Below are 24,430 nucleotides of genomic sequence, written 5' to 3'. Positions count from 1 at the left end.
ACTGAGGAAAAAAATCAAGAAAAACAGAGAAGTTCCTATGAGGAATGGGACAAAATAGATATCTAGAATGAGGGGGGAGAGGAAAAGAGAGAGAGAAGCAGAGTATTCCCTCAAGCAAAGGAAAACATAACCCTACAGAATACCTGGCACACAGTGATTTCAGTCCTTTAAGGGAATTTATAGGTCTCATTGCCTACCATTTTTTAAAAAAAAACCATCTAGCTGGATGGTGGTGGTGCTGCATTCCTTTTTTCCCAGTTTTAGGGGACAGACTCCAAATGAGAGAGAAACCCTGTCTCAAAAAAGCAAAAAAATAAATACGTAAAGTATTAAATGAATAGACAGATACATGTATAGATAGATAGATAGATAGATGAATAGATAGGTAGATAGACAGATACACAGATAGTGATGATAAAAGACCTCAGAGATCAGGGGAGGAGGCAGAGTCAGGCAGATTGCTGTGAGTTTGAGGCTACCTTCTTCAGTGTGAGTTTCATGACAGGCAAGGTGACATGGAGAAACCCTGTCTTGAATAAAGTGTGTTTAGTACATGCTTTAATCCTAGCACTAGGAGGCAGAGGCAGAGGCCAAGGCAGAGGTAGCTGGATCTCCATGAGTCTGAGGCCCATCTTGTCTACAAAGTGAGTTCCAGGGCATAAAAAGATACACAGGGAAACCCTATGCTGAAAAACCAAAACCCAACAATTAATAATAATAATAATAATAAAATCTAAGAGTTCAAATAATTGACTTTGCCCATAATTCAAAAATTAAAAAATAAAACAAGGAGTGTGTCTGACTGTTCAGCAAAAGGACTATGTGCACCAAGGGGCTGCCACAATTATGGCATGGTGAGAGGGAGGGAGGGAGGGAGGGAGGGAGGGAGGGAGGGAAGAAGGTGGTAAAGGCAGTTCCCTGCCATCTAAGTCTTTCAAAGACATTTCACCATGGCCACCACTTGCTTGCTTGGGGTACTCTGTCATTCTGTTTGTACAAACTCCCCCCCCCCTTCTCAGACTAAATACTGTGTCAGAGAAAATTAAAACAGCTGTGGAATAATTTAAAAACTTCCCAACTGGATATAATTTCCAGGAATAATATTGACATAGTGATTTGTTTTGAATGTTTTCACTTCAGACAGAAAAAGTAAAAATGTCCTTTTATTGATTTCTTTTAGAGGGTCTGTTTCCCACCAGGAAGGTTCACATTTGCTGTGTTGCTTAAGTTGATCTCCTGATCCTTGTATTTCCAGTTCCTGCGTGCTGCTGGCATGACAGACAAGGGCCTTCACACTGGAGTTTTTGATGCAGTACTAAGAGTATGGAGCCCATAATACCAAGATGAAATCATTAGAGGGGCCTGGCTCCATTATCTGGCAGACAGAAGCGAGTCTCCAGGAGCTTGATACCAGCCTGGTCTACAAGAGCTGGTTCCAAGAACAGGCTTCAAAGAAACAGAGAAAAACAAAACAAAACAAAAAATACGTAAATTAAACAAAAGAGAAAGAGAAGAAATGTCAATTTACAGAGAGGAAATAAGAACAAAATCCAGAATGTTACTAAGAAGACAACCTGGTCTATAAAATGAGTTTCAGAATGGCTATGGCTATTACACAGAGAAACTGTGCCCCAAAAAATAATAAAGAAAGAAAACAAAAATGAAAGAAAGAAAATGATGCTTTCCACCCTTTTTTCTTTGTTAATCCCAGATTATTTATTTTAATTTTAGTTTTCCTTTTTAAATTGTATTTGCAGCAGCAGTGCTCAGAAGGAAGTCCTGGGCCATGTAGTAAAATAGTTTGTCTGAAGCACAATAAAAAGACAGGTCCTGTTTCAAAAAAAAGAATGTGAAATAAAACAAATAATGCGAATAAGGGTTTCTTATTTTTGTTTTTGTTTTTTTGCTAAGAAGCCTGAAAAAGACTGAATTCAGCAGTTTCCCAACTTTGACAAGAAGGTAATGTTTCCCAACTTCAATAATAAGGCAGGAAATTATTTATCGAGCTTGGCTGGGTGGTCATGGCACGTGCCTCTAATCCCAACACTCAGAAGGCAGAGGCAGGTGAATCCCTGTGAGTTTGAGGCCAGGCTGGTCTATAAGAGCTAGGTCCAGCCTCTCTCCTGCTACGCCATCCCAGCTTTCGGCCTCCAACCCCTCCCCTCCTCTCTCCCTTCTTCGGGGCTTAAATTCCTCCATCTCAGCCAGGGTGGGCACCCCGGGCTGGGGCAGGCGGTGAGTGCAAAGGAACGGGAGTCCCTTTGTTCTGATAGCCAGCCTGCAGCAAGCTAAGACCACAGGCAGGGAGTCTTCTGACCAGCGAGGGGCTCTGATCCTGTGGAGGGGTAAGTGTGTTGACCGGTTAGGGAACACACAATATTCCTGCCATCCTTATCTACCTGGCTACTCCAAAGGGGCAGCTTCCCCCAGCTAATCCCTCTCTCCTGCTACGCCATCCCAGCTTTCGGCCTCCAACCCCTCCCCTCCTCTCTCCCTTCTTTGGGGCTTAAATTCCTCCATCTCAGCCGGGGTGGGCATCGCGGGCCGGGGCAGGCGGTGAGTGCAAAGGGACGGGAGTCCCTTTGTTCTGATAGCCGGCCTGCAGCAAGCTAAGACCGCAGGCCGGGAGTCTTCTGACCAGCGAGGGGCTCTGATCCTGTGGAGGGGTAAGTGTGTTGACCAGTTAGGGAACACACAATATTCCCGCCATCCTTATCTCCCTGGCTACTCCAAAGGGGCAGCTTCCCCCAGCTAATCCCTCTCTCCTGCTACGCCATCCCAGCTTTAGGCCTCCAACCCCTCCCCTCCTCTCTCCCTTCTTCGGGGCTTAAATTCCTCCATCTCAGCCAGGGTGAGCATCGAGGGCCCGGGCAGGCGGTGAGTGCAAAGGGACGGGAGTCCCTTTGTTCTGATAGCCGGCCTGCAGCAAGCTAAGACCGCAGGCCGGGAGTCTTCTGACCAGCGAGGGGCTCTGATCCTGTGGAGGGGTAAGTGTGTTGACTGGTTAGGGAACACACATTATTCCCGCCATCCTTATCTCCCTGGCTACTCCAAAGGGGCAGCTTCCCCCAGCTAATCCTTCTCTCCTGCTACGCCATCCCAGCTTTCGGCATCGAACCCCTCCCCTCCTCTCTCCCTTTTTCGGGGCTTAAATTCCTCCATCTCAGCTGGAGTGGGCACCGCGGGTCAGGACAGGTGGTGAGTGCAAAGGGAAGGAAGTCCCTTTGTTCTAATAGCCTGCCTGCAGCTAGCTAAGACTGCAGGCAAAGTGATTCCTGGATAGCAAGGGACACTGATCCAGTAGAAGAAGACCCAGCGGAGGGAAGAGCCATTGGAGAGCATCTGAAGGAAGAGATGGGCAGGCGCCAAGGCAAGAATTCCTCCAACAATCTGAAAAACAACATGAAAACACCAGATCCCAGCGATCTTATGACAGAAGGACTTGAATGCCCTATTCCGGAAGAAGTGGAAAACAGTGTCATTATGAAAGCAATAGAGTCTCTTAAACAGGGTATGAATAACTCACTTAAAGAAATAGAAGAGAAATATAACAAAAAGATGGAAGAAATGAGTAAAGAAATGGAAGACAAATATAACAAAAAGTTTGAAGAAATGAGTAAATTCGTAAATGATACCCTGGGAAACCAAGAAAAAGCAATCAAACAGGTAATGGAATCAGTTCAAGAATTGAAAACTGAAATGGAGACAGTGAAGAAAACACAAACCGAGGGCCAGCTGGATATGGAAAATCTAGGTAAACGAACGGAGACTGCAGAATCAAGCTTAACCAATAGAATACAAGAGATAGAAGAACGAATCTCAGATTATGAAGACACCATAGAGAAAATAAACGCCCTGACCAAAGAAAACAGCAAATCCAACAAATTCTCATCACAAAACATTCAGGAAATATGGGACATAATAAAAAAAAACAAATCTAAGAATAATAGGAGTAGAAGAAGGAGAAGAATTGCAGATCAAAGGTCCAGAAGATATATTCAACAAAATTATAGAAGAAAACTTTCCCATCCTAAAGAGGGATATTCCTATGAAGGTGCAAGAAGCATACAGAACTCCGAATAGACTGGATCAGAAAAAAACATCCCCTCGCCATATAATAATCAAAACACAAAGCAGTCAGATTAAAGAAAGGATATTAAGAGCTGCAAAGGAAAAAGGTCAAGTAACCTATAAAGGTAAACCTATCAGACTTACACCAGACTTCTCTATAGAAACCATGAAAGCCAGAAGGTCCTGGATAGAGGTACTGCAGAAATTAAGGGACCATGAATGCAAGCCCAGACTACTTTACCCAGCCAAGCTTTCGTTCACTATCAACGGAGAAAACAAAATATTCCAGGATAAAAACAAATTTAAACAATATGTAACTACTAATCCAGCCTTACCGAGAATACTAGAAGGAAAATTACATCCCAAGGAATCCAACATTGCCAACACTGACTACAATAATTCAGACATCTAGCGACCCTTCACTAGCACAATTCAAAGAAGGAAAACACATACACTCTATTGCCCCCCCCCAAAAAATGACTGGAGTCAACAACCAATGGTCATTAGTATCTCTTAATATCAATGGACTCAATTCACCTATAAAGAGGCACAGACTTAGAGACGATACGAAAACAGGATCCAACATTCTGCTGTTTACAAGAAACACACCTCAACCACAAAGACAGACACCTACTCAGAGTAAAGAGTTGGGAAAAGGTTTTCCAAGCAAATGGACCTAAGAAACAAGCGGGTGTGGCCATTCTAATATCTAACAAAATTGACTTCAAACTAAAATCAATCAGAAGAGATGGAGATGGACATTTCATACTCATAACAGGAACAACTCACCAGGAAGAAGTCTAAATCCTGAATATCTATGCCCCTAATGTAAAAGCACCCACATATGTAAAAGAAACTCTTCTAGAACTCAAGGCAGTCATCAAACCACACACGCTAATAGTAGGAGACTTCAACACTCCTCTCTCACCAATGGACAGGTCAATCAGACAGAAACCAAACCGAGAATTAAGAGATTTATTGGAGGTATTGAATCAAATGAACTTAACAGACATCTATAGAACACTCCACCCAAATAGGAAAGAATATACCTTCTTCTCTGCAGTTCATGGAACCTTCTCGAAGATTGACCACATACTCGGTAACAAAGCAAACTCCCACAGATACAAAAAAATATTAGTAACCACCTGTGTCTTGTCAGATCACCATGGATTAAAATTAGAATTCAACAACAATGCTACCCCCAGGAAGTCAACAAACTCATGGAAGTTGAACAGTCAACTACTAAATCACCCCTGGGTCAAGGAAGAAATTAAGAAAGAAATTAAAGTCTTCCTTGAATTTAATGAAAACAAAGACACAACATACTCAAACCTATGGGACACTATGAAAGCAGTGCTAAGAGGAAAGTTCATAGCAATAGGTGCCCAAATAAAGAAAACGGAGAAAGCACACATTGGAGACCTAACAGCACACTTGAAAGCTCTAGAAAAAAAAAAGCTGATTCACCCAGGAGGAGTAGAAGACTGGAAATAATCAAACTGAGGGCTGAAATCAACAAAATAGAAACAGAGAAAACAATCCAAAGAATCAATGAATCAAAAAGCTGGTTCTTGGAGAAAATCAACAAGATTGACAAACCCCTATCCAAGCTAATCAAACGGCAGAGAGAGAACATGCAAATTAATAGGATCAGAAATAAAAAGGGGGACATAACCACAGACACAGAGGAAATTCAGAGAATCATTAGATCTTACTACGAAAGTTTATATGCCACAAAGTTGGAAAATGTAAAAGAAATGGACATTTTTTTAGATAAGTACCATATACCAAAGTTGAACCAAGAACAGGTGAACAATCTAAATAGACCTGTCAGTCGTGAAGAATTAGAAGCTGTTATCAGAAATCTCCCTGCCAAAAAAAGCCCAGGACCAGATGGTTTCAATGCAGAATTCTACCAGAACTTCCAGGAAGAGCTAATTCCTATACTCCTTAATGTATTCCATAATATAGAAACAGAAGAGTCATTGCCAAACTCCTTCTATGAAGCTACAGTTACCTTAATACCAAAACCACATAAAGACACAACCAAGAAAGAGAATTACAGGCCAATCTCACTTATGAACATCGACGCGAAAATTCTCAATAAAATCCTGGCAAACCGAATCCAGGAACACACTAGAAAAGTTATCCATTATGATCAAGTAGGCTTCATCCCAGAGATGCAGGGCTGGTTCAACATATGCAAATCTATCAATGTAATCCATCATATAAATAAACTGAAAGAAAAAAACCATATGATCATTTCATTGGATGCTGAAAAAGCATTTGACAAAATTCAACACCCATTTATGATAAAGGTGTTGGAGAGACTGGGGATACAAGGATCATACCTAAATATAATAAAAGCAATATACAGCAAGCCGACAGCTAACATCAAATTGAATGGAGAGAAACTCAAAGCCTTTCCACTAAAATCAGGAACACGACAAGGCTGTCCACTCTCTCCATACCTCTTCAATATAGTGCTTGAAGTTCTAGCAACAGCAATGAGACAACATAAGGAGATCAAGGGGATTTGAATTGGAAAGGATGAAGTTAAACTTTTGTTATTTGCTGACGATATGATAGTGTACATAAGTGACCCCCAAAACTCTACCAAAGAACTCCTACAGCGGTAGTTCTGATAAACACCTTTAGTAATGTGGCAGGATACAAGATCAACTCCAAAAAATCAGTGGCCCTCCTATACACAAAGGAAAAAGAAGCAGAGAGGGAAATCAGAGAAACATCACCTTTCACGATAGCCACAAATAGCATAAAATATCTTGGGGTAACTCTAACCAAGGAAGTGAAAGACCTATTTGACAAGAACTTTAAGTCTTTGAAGAAAGAAATTGAGGAGGATACCAGAAAATGGAAAGATCTCCCTTGTTCTTGGATTGTGAGGATCAACATAGTAAAAATGGCAATTCTACCAAAAGCAATCTATAGATTCAATGCAATCCCCATCAAAATCCCATCAAACTTCTTCACAGACCTTGAGAAAACAATAATCAAGTTTATTTGGAAAAACAAAAAACCCAGGATAGCCAAAACAATCTTATACAATAAAGGAACTTCAGGAGGCATTACTATCCCTGACTTCAAACTCTATTACAGAGCTACAGTATTGAAAACAGCTTGGTATTGGCATAAGAACAGAGAAATCGACCTTTGGAATCGAATAGAAGGAATAGAAGACCCGGATATTAACCCACAAACCTATGAGCACCTAATTTTTAACAAGGGAGCTAAATGTATACAATGGAAGAAGGAAAGCATCTTTAACAAATGGTGCTGGCATAACTGGATCTCAACCTGTAGAAGGATGAAAGTAGATCCATACCTATCACCATGCACAAAACTCAGGTCCAAATGGATTAAAGACATCAACATTAATCCATCCACTTTGAACCTGATAGAAGAGAAAGTGGGAAGTAGTCTATAAGATAAAGGCACAGGAGGCCTCTTCCTAAGTAGGACCCCAGCAGCACAGACAATAAGAGAAACAATGAATAAATGGGATCTACTGAAACTGAGAAGCTTCTGTAAAGCAAAGGACACTGTCAGTAAGACAAAAAGGCTGCCTTCTGACTGGGAGAAGATCTTCACCAACCCCTCATCAGACAAAGGTCTGATCTCCAAAATATACAAAGAACTCAAGAAACTAGACACTAAAACTCTAATTAACCCAATTAAAAAATGGGGTACTGAACTGAACAGAGAATTCACAACAGATGAACTTCGAATGGCCAGAAGACACTTAAGGTCATGCTCAACCTCCTTAGCGATCAGGGAAATGCAAATCAAAACCACTTTGAGATACCATCTTACACCTGTCAGAATAGCTAAAGTCAAAAACACCAATGATAGCCTATGCTGGAGAGGATGTGGGGAGAGGGGAACACTCATCCATTGTTGGTGGGAATGCAAACTTGTGCAGCCACTGTGGAAATCAGTGTGGCGGTTTCTCAGGAAACTGGGAGTCAACCTCTCTCAGGACCCAGCAATTCCACTCTTGGGAATATACCCTAGAGATTCCCTAGCATACTACAAAAGCATTTGTTCAACTATGTTCATAGCAGCACTATTTGTAATAGCCAGAACCTGGAAACAGTCTAGGTGCCCCTCAATAGAAGAATGGTTAAAAAAGTTGTGGAACATATACACATTAGAGTTTTACTCAGCGGTAAAAAATAATGACATCTTGAATTTTGCATGCAAATGGATGGACATAGAAAACGCTTTACTGAGTGAGTGTAACATGAGCGCCGGCTTGGGGGCCGGCTTGTTGGGGTATCTATCCCGCCTGGCACCCCAACAAGTCGGCAAACCCCAAAGAAAACCAATCACACAGAGATCTCTATAAGTTATAAAGCTGATTGGCCCATTAGGTCAGGCTACTTGTTAACTCTTATAACTTATATTAACCCATTATTCTCATCTATGTTAGCCATAATGGCTCTGTAGCTTTTTCAGCTGGGCAAGTTACATGCTGCCTCTTCAATGGTCTGCGCAGGAGTGGCGGAGGAACCTCTCTGCTTCCCAGAATTCTCCTGTTTTCATTGCATCACCTCTATTTTCTGTCTGGTTTTCCCGCCTATACTGCCGGCCTGGCCAATCAGCGTTTTATTAAAATATGATTGACAGAATACAGACAATTCTCCCGCATCAAGTGAGGTAAGCCAGACCCAAAAAGAGGAACACGGTATGTATTCACTCATAAGTGGATTCTAACCATAATTTAAAGGTCTTTGAGCCTATTATTCGTGATCCTAGAGAAGCTAAATAAGAAGACGAACCTGATGAAGATTGTTTAGCTATCCGCCAGGAGGTAGGAAATAGTCAAGAGTCCCAGGTAACCTTGGGTGCATGGGGGGTGGGTGGGAGGGTTGTTGGAAGGGGAGAGGGTTAGAGAGAAGGGAGTTGGGGAGGAATGGAGAAAGCTCGGTTGACCGGGATGGGGGGAAGGGAGGAAGGATGAATATGGGATCAGGGAAGAATATATTTCAACTAAGGGAGTCATTTTAGGGTTTATAGGAAACTTGATTATATATGGGATCCCAGGTCCAAGGAGAGATCCCCAGATTGTTCTCTGGACAGAGGAGAGGGTGCCTGAACCGGCCTTGGCCCATAACCATACTGATGAATATTTTGCTTATCACCATAGATCCTTCATCTGGTGATGGATGGCGATACAGACGGAGACCCACATTGGAGCACCGGACTGAGCCCCCCAAGGTCCAAATGAGGAGCAGAAGGACGAAGAAAATGACGAAGGACTGCGAGGGATGCTATCACCCACTGATACAAGGGGACGGATCTAATGAGAGTTTACCAAGGCCAGTTGGACTGCGACTGAACGAGCACGTGATCCAACCAGATTCTCTGAATGTGGCTGGCCCAGAGTCTTTCTGAGAAGCCATGGACAATGACACTGGGACTAGTTTCCTCTGCATATACTGGATTTTCGGGATCCAGTCTGTTTGGATACTCACCTTCCTGGACCTGGAGGGAGGGGGGACGAACTTGAACTTCCCACAGGGCTGGAAACCCTTACTGCCCTTAGGGACAAAGAGGGAGGAGGAGGGGGGGAGTGGGAGGGTGTTGGGAAGAGCGGCGTAAATGGAAACTTTTATAATTTAATAAAATTACTTAAAAAAAAAGAGCTAGGTCCAGGACAGCTAGGACTGTTAGGCAGGGAAACACTACCTTGAGAAACAAAAAAAAAATGCATATCTGAGCAGGCCAGTCAAGTTGTAGCCTCACCCTTTAATGGGTCAGCCAGTAGTTCAAGGTTAGAAAGGGGTGGCGACCTTGGCTTTTACTAGTCTGTGAAGTCAGTGAGTCTCAGTCCTATCAGGTCCCCTCCGAGAACAGGTGTGTAGGCTAGGGCCCATGGAGCAGGTGATCTAGAAACTCAAAACAGCAATCAAAAACAAACCAAGTAGGAAGAAATGCCTTTGGTGGCTATCCCATTCAAGAATTAGAAAAAATCGAGGCGGGTGCCTTTAGTCCTAGCACTCAGGAGACAGAAGCAGACAGATCTCTGTGAGTTTAAGGCCAGTCTGGTTTACAAGAGCTAGATCCAGGACAGGCTCCAAATCTACAGAGAAATCCTGTCTCCAAAAACAAAACAACAACAACAACAAAAAAAAACCAAACCACCACCACCACCACCAGCAAAAAAGAATTAGGAAAAACTGAGCAGTGGTGACATAATATTTGTAATCCTAGCACTTGGGATGCTGAGGCAGGAGGATATCAGTGAGTTCAAGGCCTGCCTCATCTACCAAGCAAGTTCCAAGTCTATTACATAGAGAAACCCTGCCTAAAAAGACAAAACAAGACACAAAAACAAAAGAATTAGGAAAGTGCTCATGAAACACTATGAACCAACTAGATGGCACTTAATAGCAATCAAAGGTGAAAGATAAAATGCAGAGAAATTTTTTGATGAAATCCAATCTGTTTTCATGGTCAAAGCTGTACAGCTAATTAGAACTAGAGGGAACATGTGTCCATTTATCAATTAAAAAAAGCTAGAATCTCACATGATCATAAAAGATAAAAATCTTACAGTTGACACCATCCAACCTCAAGTGAGAAAAACTTGGCACAATGCAGCAGGAATTCTTGCTATTCTCAAGTACACCATATAAGGGAAAATTTTGTCCCTGAAGATTTTGGAACAACTAAAACCCTCTTATCTTCTTTTCTTTTCCATCATCCATTCATCCCCCTCAGAGGACATCCAGAAGTTTGAAAGGATTTGGTTTTGTTTCATTTAAGTAGAAGGTTCCTCCGACATAATTCATAAACACTAAAATTGAATAACCAGTATCTACTCAGTTCAGTTCAGTTCAGTTCAGTTTTCTACCAAAACTCCTGTCTGGCATGTCTCTGTCTTTGGTGGGTTACTGTTCCACCATCCTCACAGCAGCCAAGAAACAGCTGGCAGCCATCCATAACTCTAATTTCAGCAGAACCCCACTCCCACCTTTTGTCTTCTGAAGGTACCAACCAGGCACTCACACAGGGTTCACAGAGGCAGGCGGGCAGACAGCCACACAGGCTGTGTATGTGTGTAATATCAAGCATGCGTGTACGTGCCCTATCATAAAAAGGCAATGCAGTATTAAATTGGGGTAGGTCTCAGGAGCACACAAACCCAAATCTCTGCTGGTTGGTGAGCACAGGAAACCAGACTCTATGCTTTAGCCTTGGAACCAGTTTTGGAACTCCCACCAGCCAGTACTGTCTTTCCATGTTTCTTAGTTTGTTCGTATATTGACGTGAGGCATCTCTTTACATAGCCCTGCCTGGAAAACATGACTTTCAGAGTTCACAGAGTTCACTCTGCCTCCTGAGTGCAGGTGGACATCAGCTTGACTGATTGACTGACATGGCACTACTCAGGACAGGAACAAATGTGCAAATACCACTGTGGGCATCCCAACTCCTCTGTGCCCACCACATAGGTGCCCTTTCTCCCCCTCTCTACTTTACAACAAGGGGCTAGGTAGGCCTCCATTAAGAATCTCCAGGAGGTGCCTCATTTTCTACCTCACTGTGTCTGATGGCTGTCTGAACCTTGTTAAGACCAAAGAAGGTTGCCTGTGCAGCCTGTGAAGGATGAGATTTTCTTATTTAATCCCATGAAACCCCTCCTCTGTAAATCATGTACTCCTCCCCCCCACCAGCCAGCACTGTCTTCCCATGTTTCTTAGTTTGTTCGTATATTGACATGAGTGACGGGATGATGATAGTAAAGGTGTTTTGCTTCCTTTTTTTGTATATTTAGTTTAATTTTAAAATTTATCCAAGTGTTTCCGTGTGTGTGTGTGGGGGGGGGGTGTTGAGTATAAAGTTATGCTCCAGACACTTTCTAGGTCACATGTCAAAAGTTTTCATTATGGGGGTTGGCGAGATGGCTCAGAGGTTAAGAGCTTTGTCTGCTCTTCTAAAGGTCCTGAGTTCAATTTCCAGCAACCACATGGTGGCTCACAACCATCTGTAATGGGGTCTGGTGCCCTCTTCTGGCCAGCAGGCATACACACAGACAGAATATTGTATACATAATAAATAAATATTTTTTAAATTTTTTATTATGAAATCAAAAGTCAATAAACAACTGTGAACTTTTTATTTATTTGTTTGTCCGTTCGTTCATTCATCTGTTCACATCTTTGCTTACTTTATTTATTTACAGTGGAAGAGTTCAATTAGGGTTAGGAATCAGTACAGAACCATCCATCAGAATGGGAAGTACGAAGGTATCATGGGAAAAGAGTAAGAAGTCATGACCTTCCCTTTTGAGAGAGAGCGTTCTGAAGGGAACAGGTCCCTACAGAATAAGACTAAGACAAGAAACCTCAGTTTCAAGTGCCCACAAGTCCTTTCCCCAAAGTCAGGCATTTAGATAAGCAAGGGTCTTGGGTCTTCATTCATTCCTTTTTGAGGAACTTCAGGCCCTGACAATAACATATGACTGGGGCCAATTGGCAAGGTCAATGCTAGCTACACTCCTCAGGCAGTGACCTGAAGCCATACTCCAGTTCACATCTGCTGGTAGCCATTGGAATTCATCTCAGATCCTGGAGACTCTTCAGGCCACAGACCATTTCTTTTAGAAATCCCTTCCCCACCACCCACACATGTCAGATAAATAAATACTCAATAGTAGAAGCTTGAAAGCAGCTTTTCAAATTTTTTTTTTGATTTTTTTTTCTCGAGACAGGGTTTCTCTGTGTATCATTCCTAGCTGTCTGGCCTTGAACACACAGAGACCTGCCTACCTTCTTTATGAAGTTTTGCGGTTATAGCCTTGTGTCTTCACCAACCAGTTCGTTTTCTTTTTTTTTTTTTTAATGTCTGGCTATTTAGTTTAATTTTAGTTAATTTTCTGAATTTGTATACTTCGTTTTAAAACCGGACCCATTGATTTACATTAGCAAGAGACTTGCTGTTGAATTTGGCATAAATCTCCAGCCAATCTGGGACAGGTCTGTCTTTAGAAGCCAGTGCTGGACTACGGTGCCGAGTCCCTTCTGCTCACCTGGTCCCGGTCACTGAGACCTCACCAGCCAATCAGTGCTTCCAGCAGACCCGCCAGTCAGATGGGAAGGTTCTTCCGGGAGCCAGATTTCCGCTCCGACTCAGCTCTCTCACGCACTGAGTCTCGGGCTCTCTTGTGGGCAGAGAGTGTGTCAGCTCGGCAGCTGCACCATGGTGAGTGATGGGTTGCTCTCCACAGAGGGAAGGAGTGGCTGGGCTTGGCGAGCGAGGGGCCATTGTCCCCAAACTAGGCGGAGCGGCCCGCTGAGGCTCGCGGCCAGTGTGGTGGGTCCTCCACTGGCTGGGTGGGAGCCAGCGGACAAACACAGAGTTTAGTGTCTTCCTGTCTCAGTAGTCCTAAACTTGCAGCTCTCTGCTGGCAGCCTCTGAATCACTTCACTGCCCTGCACAGAGCAGAGTGTCGGGAGCCGCAGATGGTGGTGTCTGTCGTGCTTGTATCGTTGCATGTGGCACATTCGCCAAATGCGGAGACTCCTGGTCTCTCCTGGGTATTCAGAAGTTCTGCACTTTTCACATTTAGGTTTGGGATCTGTCTGTAGTTATAATACAAGTATAATACATGTAATTACCAGATATCTTGGGAGTGCTTGAGTCAAGTGGAAAGTCACATGTGATTTGAGACCATTGAGAATGCATGATTAAGTGAGAACTATTGCAGTTCTAAAGTGTTTAATCTCACTTAATCTCAACTGGCTTTATCCTGTTTTTACAGTCTTGTCAGATGAACTACATAATGGAGAAATTGTTTTGGTTTTATTTTGCTTGTTTGTTTGTTTCTGGTATTGAGGATTGGTCCCAGTGCCTTGCACATACTTGGAAAAGGCTCTACCAAGATCCCCTAGCTTTCATTACTTTAGATTGAAAGTAGAGAAATGTATGCAGAGTCATACCCGGAAGTATTTATTAAGGGATTATGACTTAGAAATATGGAATAATGCAAATAAAAAAGAATGTAGATTTTTACTTGTTTGTAAATCATAATTTCACACATTTCTTCTCAAAAAAAATGTATTTTAGGTGTTTTGGGAAGAACATGTCTTCCCGAGGAGGTTTGCTCCCCTATCCCACACACACATTCTTGAAAGCAGGGTCCACATTTTGTTTTACAATACCAGTCTAATACCTGATGGATACTGCACAGTGCTGCTGTTACATAGCCTAGCATAATTAACTCCCATTTCTTGAGTGTAGTTTCTCTCAAATGGTCCTCTATTTTTATTCTTATGTGCTTCTACATGAGTCTCTATGTGACTTTCAGCATTGCTTTAGAACATAGCCATTTCATTTTTCTTTTCAGAACCCTCCACTACCTTCTCACTTGTGCTTTCAATCAAAATTAAAAAAAAATCCCTGTCAAGGTCTTACATGATAATAGCACCCTGATCCATTTCTGCTTCATCACCTACTTCTTCCCTCATTTACCCAACCCCAGCTTCCTTAATTCTCCTTGAATATTTTTAGGTCATTTCCACCTCAGGACCTCTTTTTTCTCTGCAATTTTCTCTCCCCTTTAGTCTTGGTATGATTGGTTTAGATTTATTTTTACAGTCTCCCATCTGCATTTTACTTAATTATTTGTGCTAAAGTAGACAATTTGTACTGTCACCTCTCCCTGTGTTATTTCTTTGACACAAATGAGTAAATCGGCTTAGTTTTTCTGGTTTTCCCAACTAAAAATGTTCTTTGTATCACTTTAACTCAAGTGAGTAAGAGAGAAGAAGAAGGAAGGAAGGAAGTAGGGAGGGAAGGAAGGAAGGAAGGAAGGAAGAAAGGAAGATGGGTACATTGGTGTTGTGGATAGAAATGTTAGCAGGTATGAGGCAGCAGGATAGATGGAGACACTAATGAAAGAATGGATGGATGGAAGGTAATAAAAAATGAGTGGGTGTGTGGGTGAGCAGGTGGATAAAGACATAGGATAAAGATTAGTGATAAAGGTTGCTTAACAATATTGAACACAATTATTAGTAGGATTTGCCTCTTTATACAGTAGATTTGTGGTCTGATGCTGTGAGAGAGATGAGGAAGGTAAGTGGGAGTTTCTGAGAAAAAGGAGAGAAGTTCATGAGAAGTAGGTAGAAGATAGAAACAGAATTTGATACTCAGATGTCCTATGGTGAGCATCAGTCAGAGTAGCCTGGATTTTCTCAGCTAAGTCACAGTGTCCATCACTGACCTCCTCCTTATTTTCACAGCAAAACTGTTACTACCCTTCTCTCTGCAAGAGGGTGAAGTGGGCAACATTGAGAATGAGTTCTGTAATACCTTATGTGGGCAAACATATAAGGCCAAAAGAAGGACTATGTGCATGAGGAAATGCTGTGTGCTGGGGGCCTCTCCACAGGAAAGTCCATCTGCCGGGTGAATAAGGCAGTCATGGGTTTTCCCCATGCCTATTCTATCTCAGTTCCTCCAGGAGTGGATGTATTGTCCTCTGGTCTTTGTGGAGCCCCTCACACTTCTTGTTTCATTACCTCTACTTGTTTTCCTTGGGTTTATGCTTCAATAGTCTCCTTGAGGATAGCTTTAGCAAATCCTAGCATCAATTTTTGTTGCATATCTTATACTTTTTATTGAGGCATAACATATATACAAATATGTAATTTGTAAGTAAACAGTTTGGTAATATTTTCAGTGCTGACTTAGTATGCTTCTGGTACCCATCTCCCTTTCTTGCCACTAAGTGCATTTTGTATGTTCATTGTTATATGCTGTCTTCTGTGATGTTTCATTTAAGTTTCTTACTTTGTTGTTGGGTTGTCAGTTTCTTATAGGAACTCTTTATATGGTATAGAAGTAAATTCACAATTGGACATAATGGATTTTCTGGGTAAACTGTCCCAGAGAAGGAAAATAGTTGGTCTGAACTGAAGTGGCACAACCAGGGCCCAGATGTCTGGATTCTGATGCCTTCCCCATCTCTGCAGGCTTCTGACTCTGAGCTGACATAGTCCCCATTATAGACTGGATTTCCCATGGGATTTTCCTAAAGGGATTTTACAAATTCAATGTAACATGAAGGGGCCTGCTTACTGGGGTTTCTGTCCTGCCCAATACCCCACAGCTGGCAAGCCCCAAAGAAAATCACACAGAGGGCTCCATAAGATTATAAACTGATTGGCCCACTAGCTCAGGCTACTTATTAGCTGTTATAACTTATGTTAGCCCATTATTTTTATCTATGTTAGCCACACAGCTCAGTAGCTTTCTCAGTGTGGCAGCTCACATGTTGCTTCTTCAGAGTCTGGGCATGAGTGGGAGGAATGGGCTTCCTCCTTCCTAGCCTTCTCCTGTTCTCACCGCCCTGCCTCTACTTCCTGTCTGGTTGACCCACCTATACTTCCTGCCTGGCCAATCAGCGTTTTATTAAAATACATGACTGACAGAATACAGATAATTCTCCCACACCAATGCAGTAACTTTTAGAAGTGTTCTGAAGACTCCTTTGCCCAGTGATATAAGCTGTCTTTACCCAGCCAAGAGATGAGCATATTTTTTCAAGAGTTCCAGTTCACAAGTTGAGCAAATAGACCTAACCAAGGTTACCAAAGGCAGAGGAGTTGACTGAATATATTGCATCAGCTCAAGGTTTATAGAGCCAGGACCTACACATAGGTTAGCAGAACTAGCTTTCTTACAAGTTCCTAAATTTTCCCTTCTAGACATGAGGCATGGCAAGCAAAAAAAAATCCATATGTTTTTAGCTTGTCCTCATCTGTTGGGCTCTGTAGGATCCTAACATGCACTTGGTATTTGTGGCCTTAAACAGGTCAAACACTAACTACTCTCTCTCCTTGGGGTGATTCTGGGGTGATTGGGAATTCTGGTGATTCCACTCATCTGCTACCAAACCAATTCATGGGTCCTGGTAGGACTGGATAGTTGGGGTCTGGACTGCTGGCATCCCATTTACCCCAGTGTCTTTACCAGGGTTACCTACTTCACTAACTGGATCAGCCAAGTCAAGGGACTTATTCCACTTCCAGAATCTGGATCTGTGTCTCCTCACACAGAACTAAAACCTAGGCCTCTGAGAACTTCTGTCTCCCCACAAACCTGCAGCATCTTCATAGTTGCACAAATCTGGTTCCTATTGGTATTTATCCCTGAGGCTCAAGACCAGGCCCCAGGGTGAGCACCAGGCCTTTGGACATTCTTTGCTCAGGCTTCCCTAAGCTATAGCCTCCACTCTTTAGTTTACCATCTGAATCTTTCCTCAGCATATCTGCCCTTTCACAGCCACTACTAAAACAAGTGAAGAAAAGTCAAGCAATAAAGCCTCATCCTCACTCAACTCTGATTGCATACCTTTGTAGGGTTCCCATATCCCTCGGTGGCCAGACTTACCCTGGAGTTAGCCATCAGACCTTGAAAGGGAGGAGATGGAACATCACAAGGAAATTCTCCTTTAGGAAAAGGCAAGGAAATGGGGGTGTGCCTAATTGGGTAGGAAAATGGGGGCCTGCCCCCTATAGGGATACTGAGGAATAAGGATGCATCTCCAAAAGAGAGTGACATTGCTATGGCCTTGTCCCTGCTGTGAGGAATGCCACATCCTTCAGGGAAGTAGAATTTTACACCTAGCCTTCAAGTACAAGGGAATAAGGGCCTTTTTCTGGAGGTGGGGTAGCAGCACTCCTGGGATTTCAAGGAGAAAGAATAGATGCACAGAGAACCTGAAAGACTGAAGTGATTTTGTGGGTTTGGGGTGCTAGGATCAGGTCAAAGGAATAGAAACATGACTTGTGGCTAGAAGTCTCAATGGATGTGGGGGACTAGAACATTAGTTGAAAGCAGATAAAAGCTGTTGTAGTAGCTGGATGAAAACCAAACATTAAGTCAACCATGCTCAAGTTTCTACTCTAGGTTAATACTGAGCATCATCGTCACCTACATCCAGGGGCCCCATTCTTCCTATGAACCTGGTCCCTAATGTTTGAAGCCCAGACCACACCTGCCTCTATCCACACTTGATATAACCTTGTCAGTTTGGTTGACCCAGGACTTAGTAATCAAGGAAAAATTAAAACAACAAAAATGGTCTTCTGGGCCCATTGTTTAGGCAATTGTACCAGGCTCAGAATACTTATATGGCCAGCAGGAGTTAAGAGGCCTCACAATGCTACTCACCCCAGTCTTTAGAATACTCAATAAAGAGGAGAGCTCCTGCTTACCCCAGGTCCATAGGAACCAGACAGCACTTACAAGGTTCAAAACAAATGCTTTCTAATTATAGTGTTGTCTGATGGATTTGTGTTCACTAGCAGAAGTGTCCTTGTTTCCAATTTTTTCCTGCCTGTGCAATAGGGCTTCCATCACAAAAGGATCTTGTGGAAACTCAAGAAAGTCTGCTACATACAGTCTCAGTCACAGGAGATGGTCTATAGAGTACTTGTCTATCACAAAAAGCCCAAGTTTGATCCCTAGTGCTGCATAAACAAGGTATGATGACAAACACCTATTATCCCAGGAGTTAAGAGGTAAAATCAGGAGGATCAGATGTTCAAGACCATTCTCTGCCATATAATAAGTTCCAAATGAGCCTAAGATGCATAAAAGCATACCTTAACATCTCCCCCAGCACATATATGAGAGTATCTTCTTAATTCATTCTTGCTGGAGAGCTTTTTTTTTCTTGAAGATCCTGCATCTGACCACAGCTCCACTTCTGAGGTACTGCTACAACTGGTTGTACGTCTATATTCATATTAGACTTTGCTGCTTCAAGGTCTATGGAATTAAGAACACAAACACTTCACTTAATAACAAGCTTGGTTATGGGATCTTGCAGCAAAGTTCGTTAGGACTCTGAGATGCCAGTTAACAAGTCTTCCTTTTCATTGAGGGCTCTAATGTCTGGGGAAGAGTTAGCCTGACAGTGGTGTGGTAAAGGAAGCTCAGGTGACTCAGTGTGGATTATAAATTTCTTCACTGTACAGTTACCATGACGCTCCTAGACTAGCTGGACTCTAGATACCTGGGTGTCATTGGGTCTGGCATGGGCTTTTAAAACCTGAAAAACAAACCCCAATGACACAATGTTTTCAACAAAGCTTCATGTCCTTATCATTCTAATCCTTTCAGAGTTCCACTTCCTGGTGACTAAGCATTCTAAAATATGAGCCTATGGGAGCCATTCTTATTCAAACCACCACAATGTCCTTACAGTCTAAACCACTGATCTCAACCTATAAGTATCCCACTGAAGAACACAACTAAAACTCAGCTCTAGCTCAGCCTAATTTATCTGTTACTTGATACCATCTGAAGTACTCACTATTCATATCCTTGTGAGTAACTACACAGGGAAGGGTATCAGTAGTAAGTAATGGAACAGGAATCAAATCACAGAGACTTCTTGAGAGGGCTTGAACACATGTAGGCTTGTCATAGACTGTACCTATATGACTGTTGCCTAAGCCTCAGATTTCTAGTAAAGCCTTAGTCTGACCTATACTAAGAATGAGCATCAGACATCCACTTAGGGAGATATATGGTATAAGATCAGGAAGCCTGAGGTTGGGCTTGCCAGACACAAGGGTTTCACCAGATGGAAAGACCAGAAAGATCTACGATTTTCCCTGAGCTCCAGGATGATGCTATAGTTACTGTTCATACTACCAAAGAAAAGCTTGGTCTTGATTTGGAGTAAAAAGAAATGAACTGACTTCAGTAAGAGGCTTTGCATTCCAATCTGGAACAGATGGTGCTGGGAATGTAACCAAATGCAACCGAGTTTCCAACTTGGTAAAGACAAAGTCAAATTAGGCACAGCTATGATATCAGAATAGAACAAAATTATCTGCAGCAAGTGAGTACAGCATAAACATAATTTCCAAAATAATGTTTTCCACTAAACAAAAGAAGCATGGATATTTTATTTTTATATTTCGAGACAGGGTTTCTCCGTAGCTTTAGAGCCTGTCCTAGAACTAGCTCTTGTAGACCAGTTTGGCCTCAGACTCACAGAGCAGGAGCCTCTGCCTCCTGCATGCTGGGAATAAAGGTGTGCATCACCACTGCCTGGTAAGCATGGGATTTTATTGTGGAGTCTATATGTACATGTGGATAGGCCAGTTCTAAAGCATGACGAACTTCAGGTCAATATACATACATACATACATACATACATACATACATACATACATACACACATGTTCAGTCCCAGTCCAACTGGCCTTGGTAAACTCTCATTAGATCCGTCCCCTTGTATCAGTGGGTGATCACATCCCTCGCAGTCCTGATTTCCTTTTTCATTTTCTTCCTCCTTCTGCTCCTCATTTGGACCTTGGGGGGCTCAATCCAGTGCTCCAATGTGGGTCTCCGTCTGTACCGCCATCCATCGTCAGATGAAGGTTCCCTCTGGTCTTGCCTTCTTTGCTCACGTTCTCTTTCCTTCTGCTTCTCATTTGGACCTAGGGAGTTAAGTCCAGTGTTCCAATGTGGGTCTCTGTCTCTATCTCCATCCATCGCCAGATGAAGGTTCTATGATGATAAGCAAAATATTCATCAGTATGGTTATGGGCCAAGGCCATTTCAGGCACCCTCTCCTCTGTCCAGAGAACAATCTGGGGATCTCTCCTTGGATCTGGGATCCCATTTATAATCAAGTCTCCTGTAAACCCTAAAATGACTCCCTTAGTTGAAATATATTCTTTCCTGCTCCCATATCCATCCTTCCTCCCTCCCCCCATCCCAGTCCACCGAGCTTTCCCCATTCCTCCCCTACTCCCTTCTCTCTAACCCTCTTCCCTTCCAACAACCCTCCCACCCCCCCCCCCATGCACCCGAGGTTACCTGGAACTCTTGTCTATTTCCAATCTCCAGGAGGATAGCTACATGATTTTCATCAGGTTCACCTTCTTAGTTAGCTTCTCTAGGATCATGAATAATAGGATCAAAGACCTTTAATTATGGTTAGAATCCACTTATGAGTGAATACATACCATATTCCTCTTTTTGGGTCTGGCTTACCTCACTCAGTAAAGCGTATTCTATTTCCATCCATTTGCATGCAAAATTCAAGATGTCATTGTTTTTTACCGCTGAGTAAAACTCTAATGTGTATATGTTCCACACCTTTTTTAACCATTCTTCTATTGAAGGGCACCTAGGTTGTTTCCAGGTTCTGGCTATTACAAATAGTGCTGCTATGAACAGCAAAGGATACTGTCAGTAAGACAAGACTACCTCCGGACTGGGAGAAGATCTTCACAAACCCCTCATCAGACAAAGGTCTGATCTCCAAAATATACAAAGAACTCAAGAAACTAGACACTAAAACTCTAATTAACCCAATTAAAAAATGGGGTACTGAACTGAACAGATAATTCACAACAGATGAACTTCGTATGACCAAAAGGCACTTAGGGTCATGCTCAACCTCCTTAGCGATCAGGGAAATGCAAATCAAAACAACTTTGAGATATCATCTTACACCTGTCAGAATAGCCAAACTCAAAAACACCAATGATAGCCTATGCTGGATAGGATGTGGAATGAGGGGAACACTCATCCATTGTTGGTGGGAATGCAAACTTGTGCAGCCACTGTGGAAATCAGTGTGGCGGTTTCTCAGGAAACTGGGAGTCAGCCTCCCTCAGGACCCAGCAATTTCACTCTTGGGAATATACCCAAGAGATGCCCTAACATACTACAAAAGCATTTGTTCAACTGTGCTCATAGCAGTACTGTTGGACTTTTTGTTGGCTCATAGGACAGGCATTTTAAAAGCTATTAGATAAACAGCCTGCCGCTTTAAGATGCTAATAGAAAACTCTTTCTTTAAACTTTTGCTATTGGCGTGCTTGTTTTTATGAACCAGTCAGTAATTGATGAATTTCTGAATTACCTTGTTCTAGAGGACCTGGCAGACCCATAAGGGATTGGATGTGTGTTATGTATATAGGACAAAGCCTATTCCTGATTATGTCTTGTACTTGGATAAACAATGAAGTGAATTTTGTATCATCTGTTATAAATTCAGTGGTTTTAATATGCAAAATAACTCTTTCTGCATATTGTAAATCAGTAACTATATTAAGAGGGTCTTTAAAATCCCTTAGCACCATAAGAATGGCATATAATTCTGCCTTCTGGACAGAATTATAAGGGCTTTGTTCCACCTTACTCAATTCTTCTAATTTGTAACATGCCTTTCCTGATTTATTTGCATCAGTATAAAATGTATGGGTGCCAGTTATTGGAGCATCACATACAATTTGAGGAAGAATCCAAGAAGTTCTCTTTATAAGGTTAAGTCTATCGCTTTGGGGATAGTTGCTGTGAATTTCTCCCAAAGAATTAACACAAGCTCTTTGCCATGGTTCATTGTCTTCCCATAGCTTTTTTATTTCATCAGTAGTGAAAGGCACTATAATTTCTGCTGAGTCTATACCTCCTAGTCGACGAAGTCTCAGTTTACATTTTATAATTAATTCAGAGATTTTTTTCCTCATAAGTTTTTAATTTTTTACTTGGTTTATGTGGTATAAAGATTCATTCTAAGATAATATCTTCCCTCTGCATTAAAATTCCCAAAGGAGAAATTCTGGAAGGCAATATGAGTAGGATACAACTAAGATTTGGATTCACCCTATCCACATGTGCCTCCTGTAATTTTTCCTCAATTATTGTCAGTTCCTTTTCTGCTTCAGCTGTTAATTCTCTGGAACTATTCAAATCTTTATTACCATCTAAGGTTTTGTTTAAATGAATTATTAGGTCAGGTGTTATCCCAACAGCCGGTCATAGACTGGAAATGTCTCCTAACAATCTTTGAAAGCTATTAAGAGTCTGTAATCAATCTCTCCTAATTTGTGCCTTTTGTGTTCTAATTTTCTGTAAACCTGTTCTGTAACCTAAGTAATTAACAGAATCTTCTCTTTGAATCTTTTCAGGAACAATTTGCAGTCCCCATTTAGGCAAAACTTTCTTTACTTCTTCAAACATTCTTCCTAAAGTATCTGCTTTTGAATCAGAAAACAAAATGTCATCCATTTAATGACTATAGATTATAGACTTAGGAAATTTCTTATGTATTATTTCCAATGTCTGACTGACAAAGTATTGGCACAGGGTGTAGGTATTGAGCATTCCCTGTGGGAGGATGGTCCACTGGTATCTCCTAGTAGGCTGAGAACTATTTTAAGTAGGCACTCTGAAGGCAAATTTTTCTCTATCCTTTACTTGAAAAGGTACACTGAAGAAACAATGCTTTAAATCAATAACTATGAGAGGCCATCATTTTGGTAACATAGACGGCAGAGGAATTCCAGATTGTAAGGGGCACATAGGTCCAATAACCTTGTTGATAGCTCTAAGATCTGTCACCATTCTCTATTTTCCAGGTTTCTTTTTAACAACAAATACAGAATTCCAAAGGCTGGTAGATTGTTCCACACGGTGAGCATCTAGTTGCTTTTGTACCAGCTGTTTAAGCCTGCAGATTTTTTTTTTTGTTAAAGGCCATTGTTTAACCCATATTGCTTTCTCAGTTAACCATTTTAAAGGCAGGGCTGTTAGTACCTCTGAAGGTTTGTCAATTGCTTTGCATTCCTATACAGCTTGAATGGCTGGTGACCTTTTCTATAACATCTTATAATATCTTTCCCAGAAATACAAACTTTGGGGGGATTATAGGAATGTTAATCTGGATATTACATTGCTGCAATAGGTCATGACCCCACAAATTCACTGCAATATTAGCTATATATGACCTCACCCTTCCTTTCTATTTTTCTGGCCCTATGCTTTTATCCCATTTTATGCTTTGTTTCACTTGAGATAGGGTTCCAGTTTCTAGGAACTGAATATCTGCACTTGAAGAGGCTGATTTTGATGCCAAGATTCTGCAGTAATGATACTTACATGCACACACCATGTCTATCCAAGCCTTCAATAACAATGCCATTTATACACACTCTTCTTAGCTTTGGTCTTTGATTATTTATAGAAGCCTGCCAGAATATATGTTTTCTATTTCCTATTGGAGTTTTTGATTCATCTTCCACATCTATTCCATTATTCAGACCAGTATGATTTTTTTTTACAGTAGGCACTGCATTTTTTAATTTTCCTGGTGAGACATGTTCCCCACAGTAACTGGGAATGATTGGACCTTTGTCATGGCAGCCTACAAGAGGCCCCCCAAGGAGTTTCTCAATGCTATCAGGTTGCCTTGTCTGTCTTTTGCTGATTTACATTCATTGGTTCAATGTTGTGGGGTATCAAATGATCCTTTTATAGGGGTTGCCCAAGACTATTGAAAAACAAAGATATT

General features: G+C 41.9%; 1 protein-coding gene and 1 pseudogene across 1 annotated transcript in view; both read left to right on the top strand.

Annotated features, from left to right (window-relative positions):
* Nucleotides 1–13,203: 13,203 nt before the first annotated feature.
* The window catches only part of LOC148121273 (uncharacterized), a 51,060-nt gene continuing 39,833 nt past the window's right edge, over nt 13,204–24,430 (top strand). Inside the window, 1 exon segment of the mRNA XM_087907721.1 lies at nt 13,204–13,302. Coding sequence (XP_087763847.1) covers nt 13,300–13,302 — 3 coding nt within the window. The 5' untranslated portion in view covers nt 13,204–13,299.
* Nucleotides 14,953–17,284, top strand: LOC146890246 (putative serine protease 47; annotated as a pseudogene).

The sequence above is a fragment of the Myodes glareolus genome, chromosome 7 (assembly GCF_982192425.1).
Source record: "Myodes glareolus chromosome 7, mMyoGla1.1, whole genome shotgun sequence".
In the NCBI taxonomy this organism is placed as follows: Eukaryota; Metazoa; Chordata; class Mammalia; order Rodentia; family Cricetidae; genus Myodes; species Myodes glareolus.
This window is presented reverse-complemented; position numbering and strand designations above follow the sequence as displayed.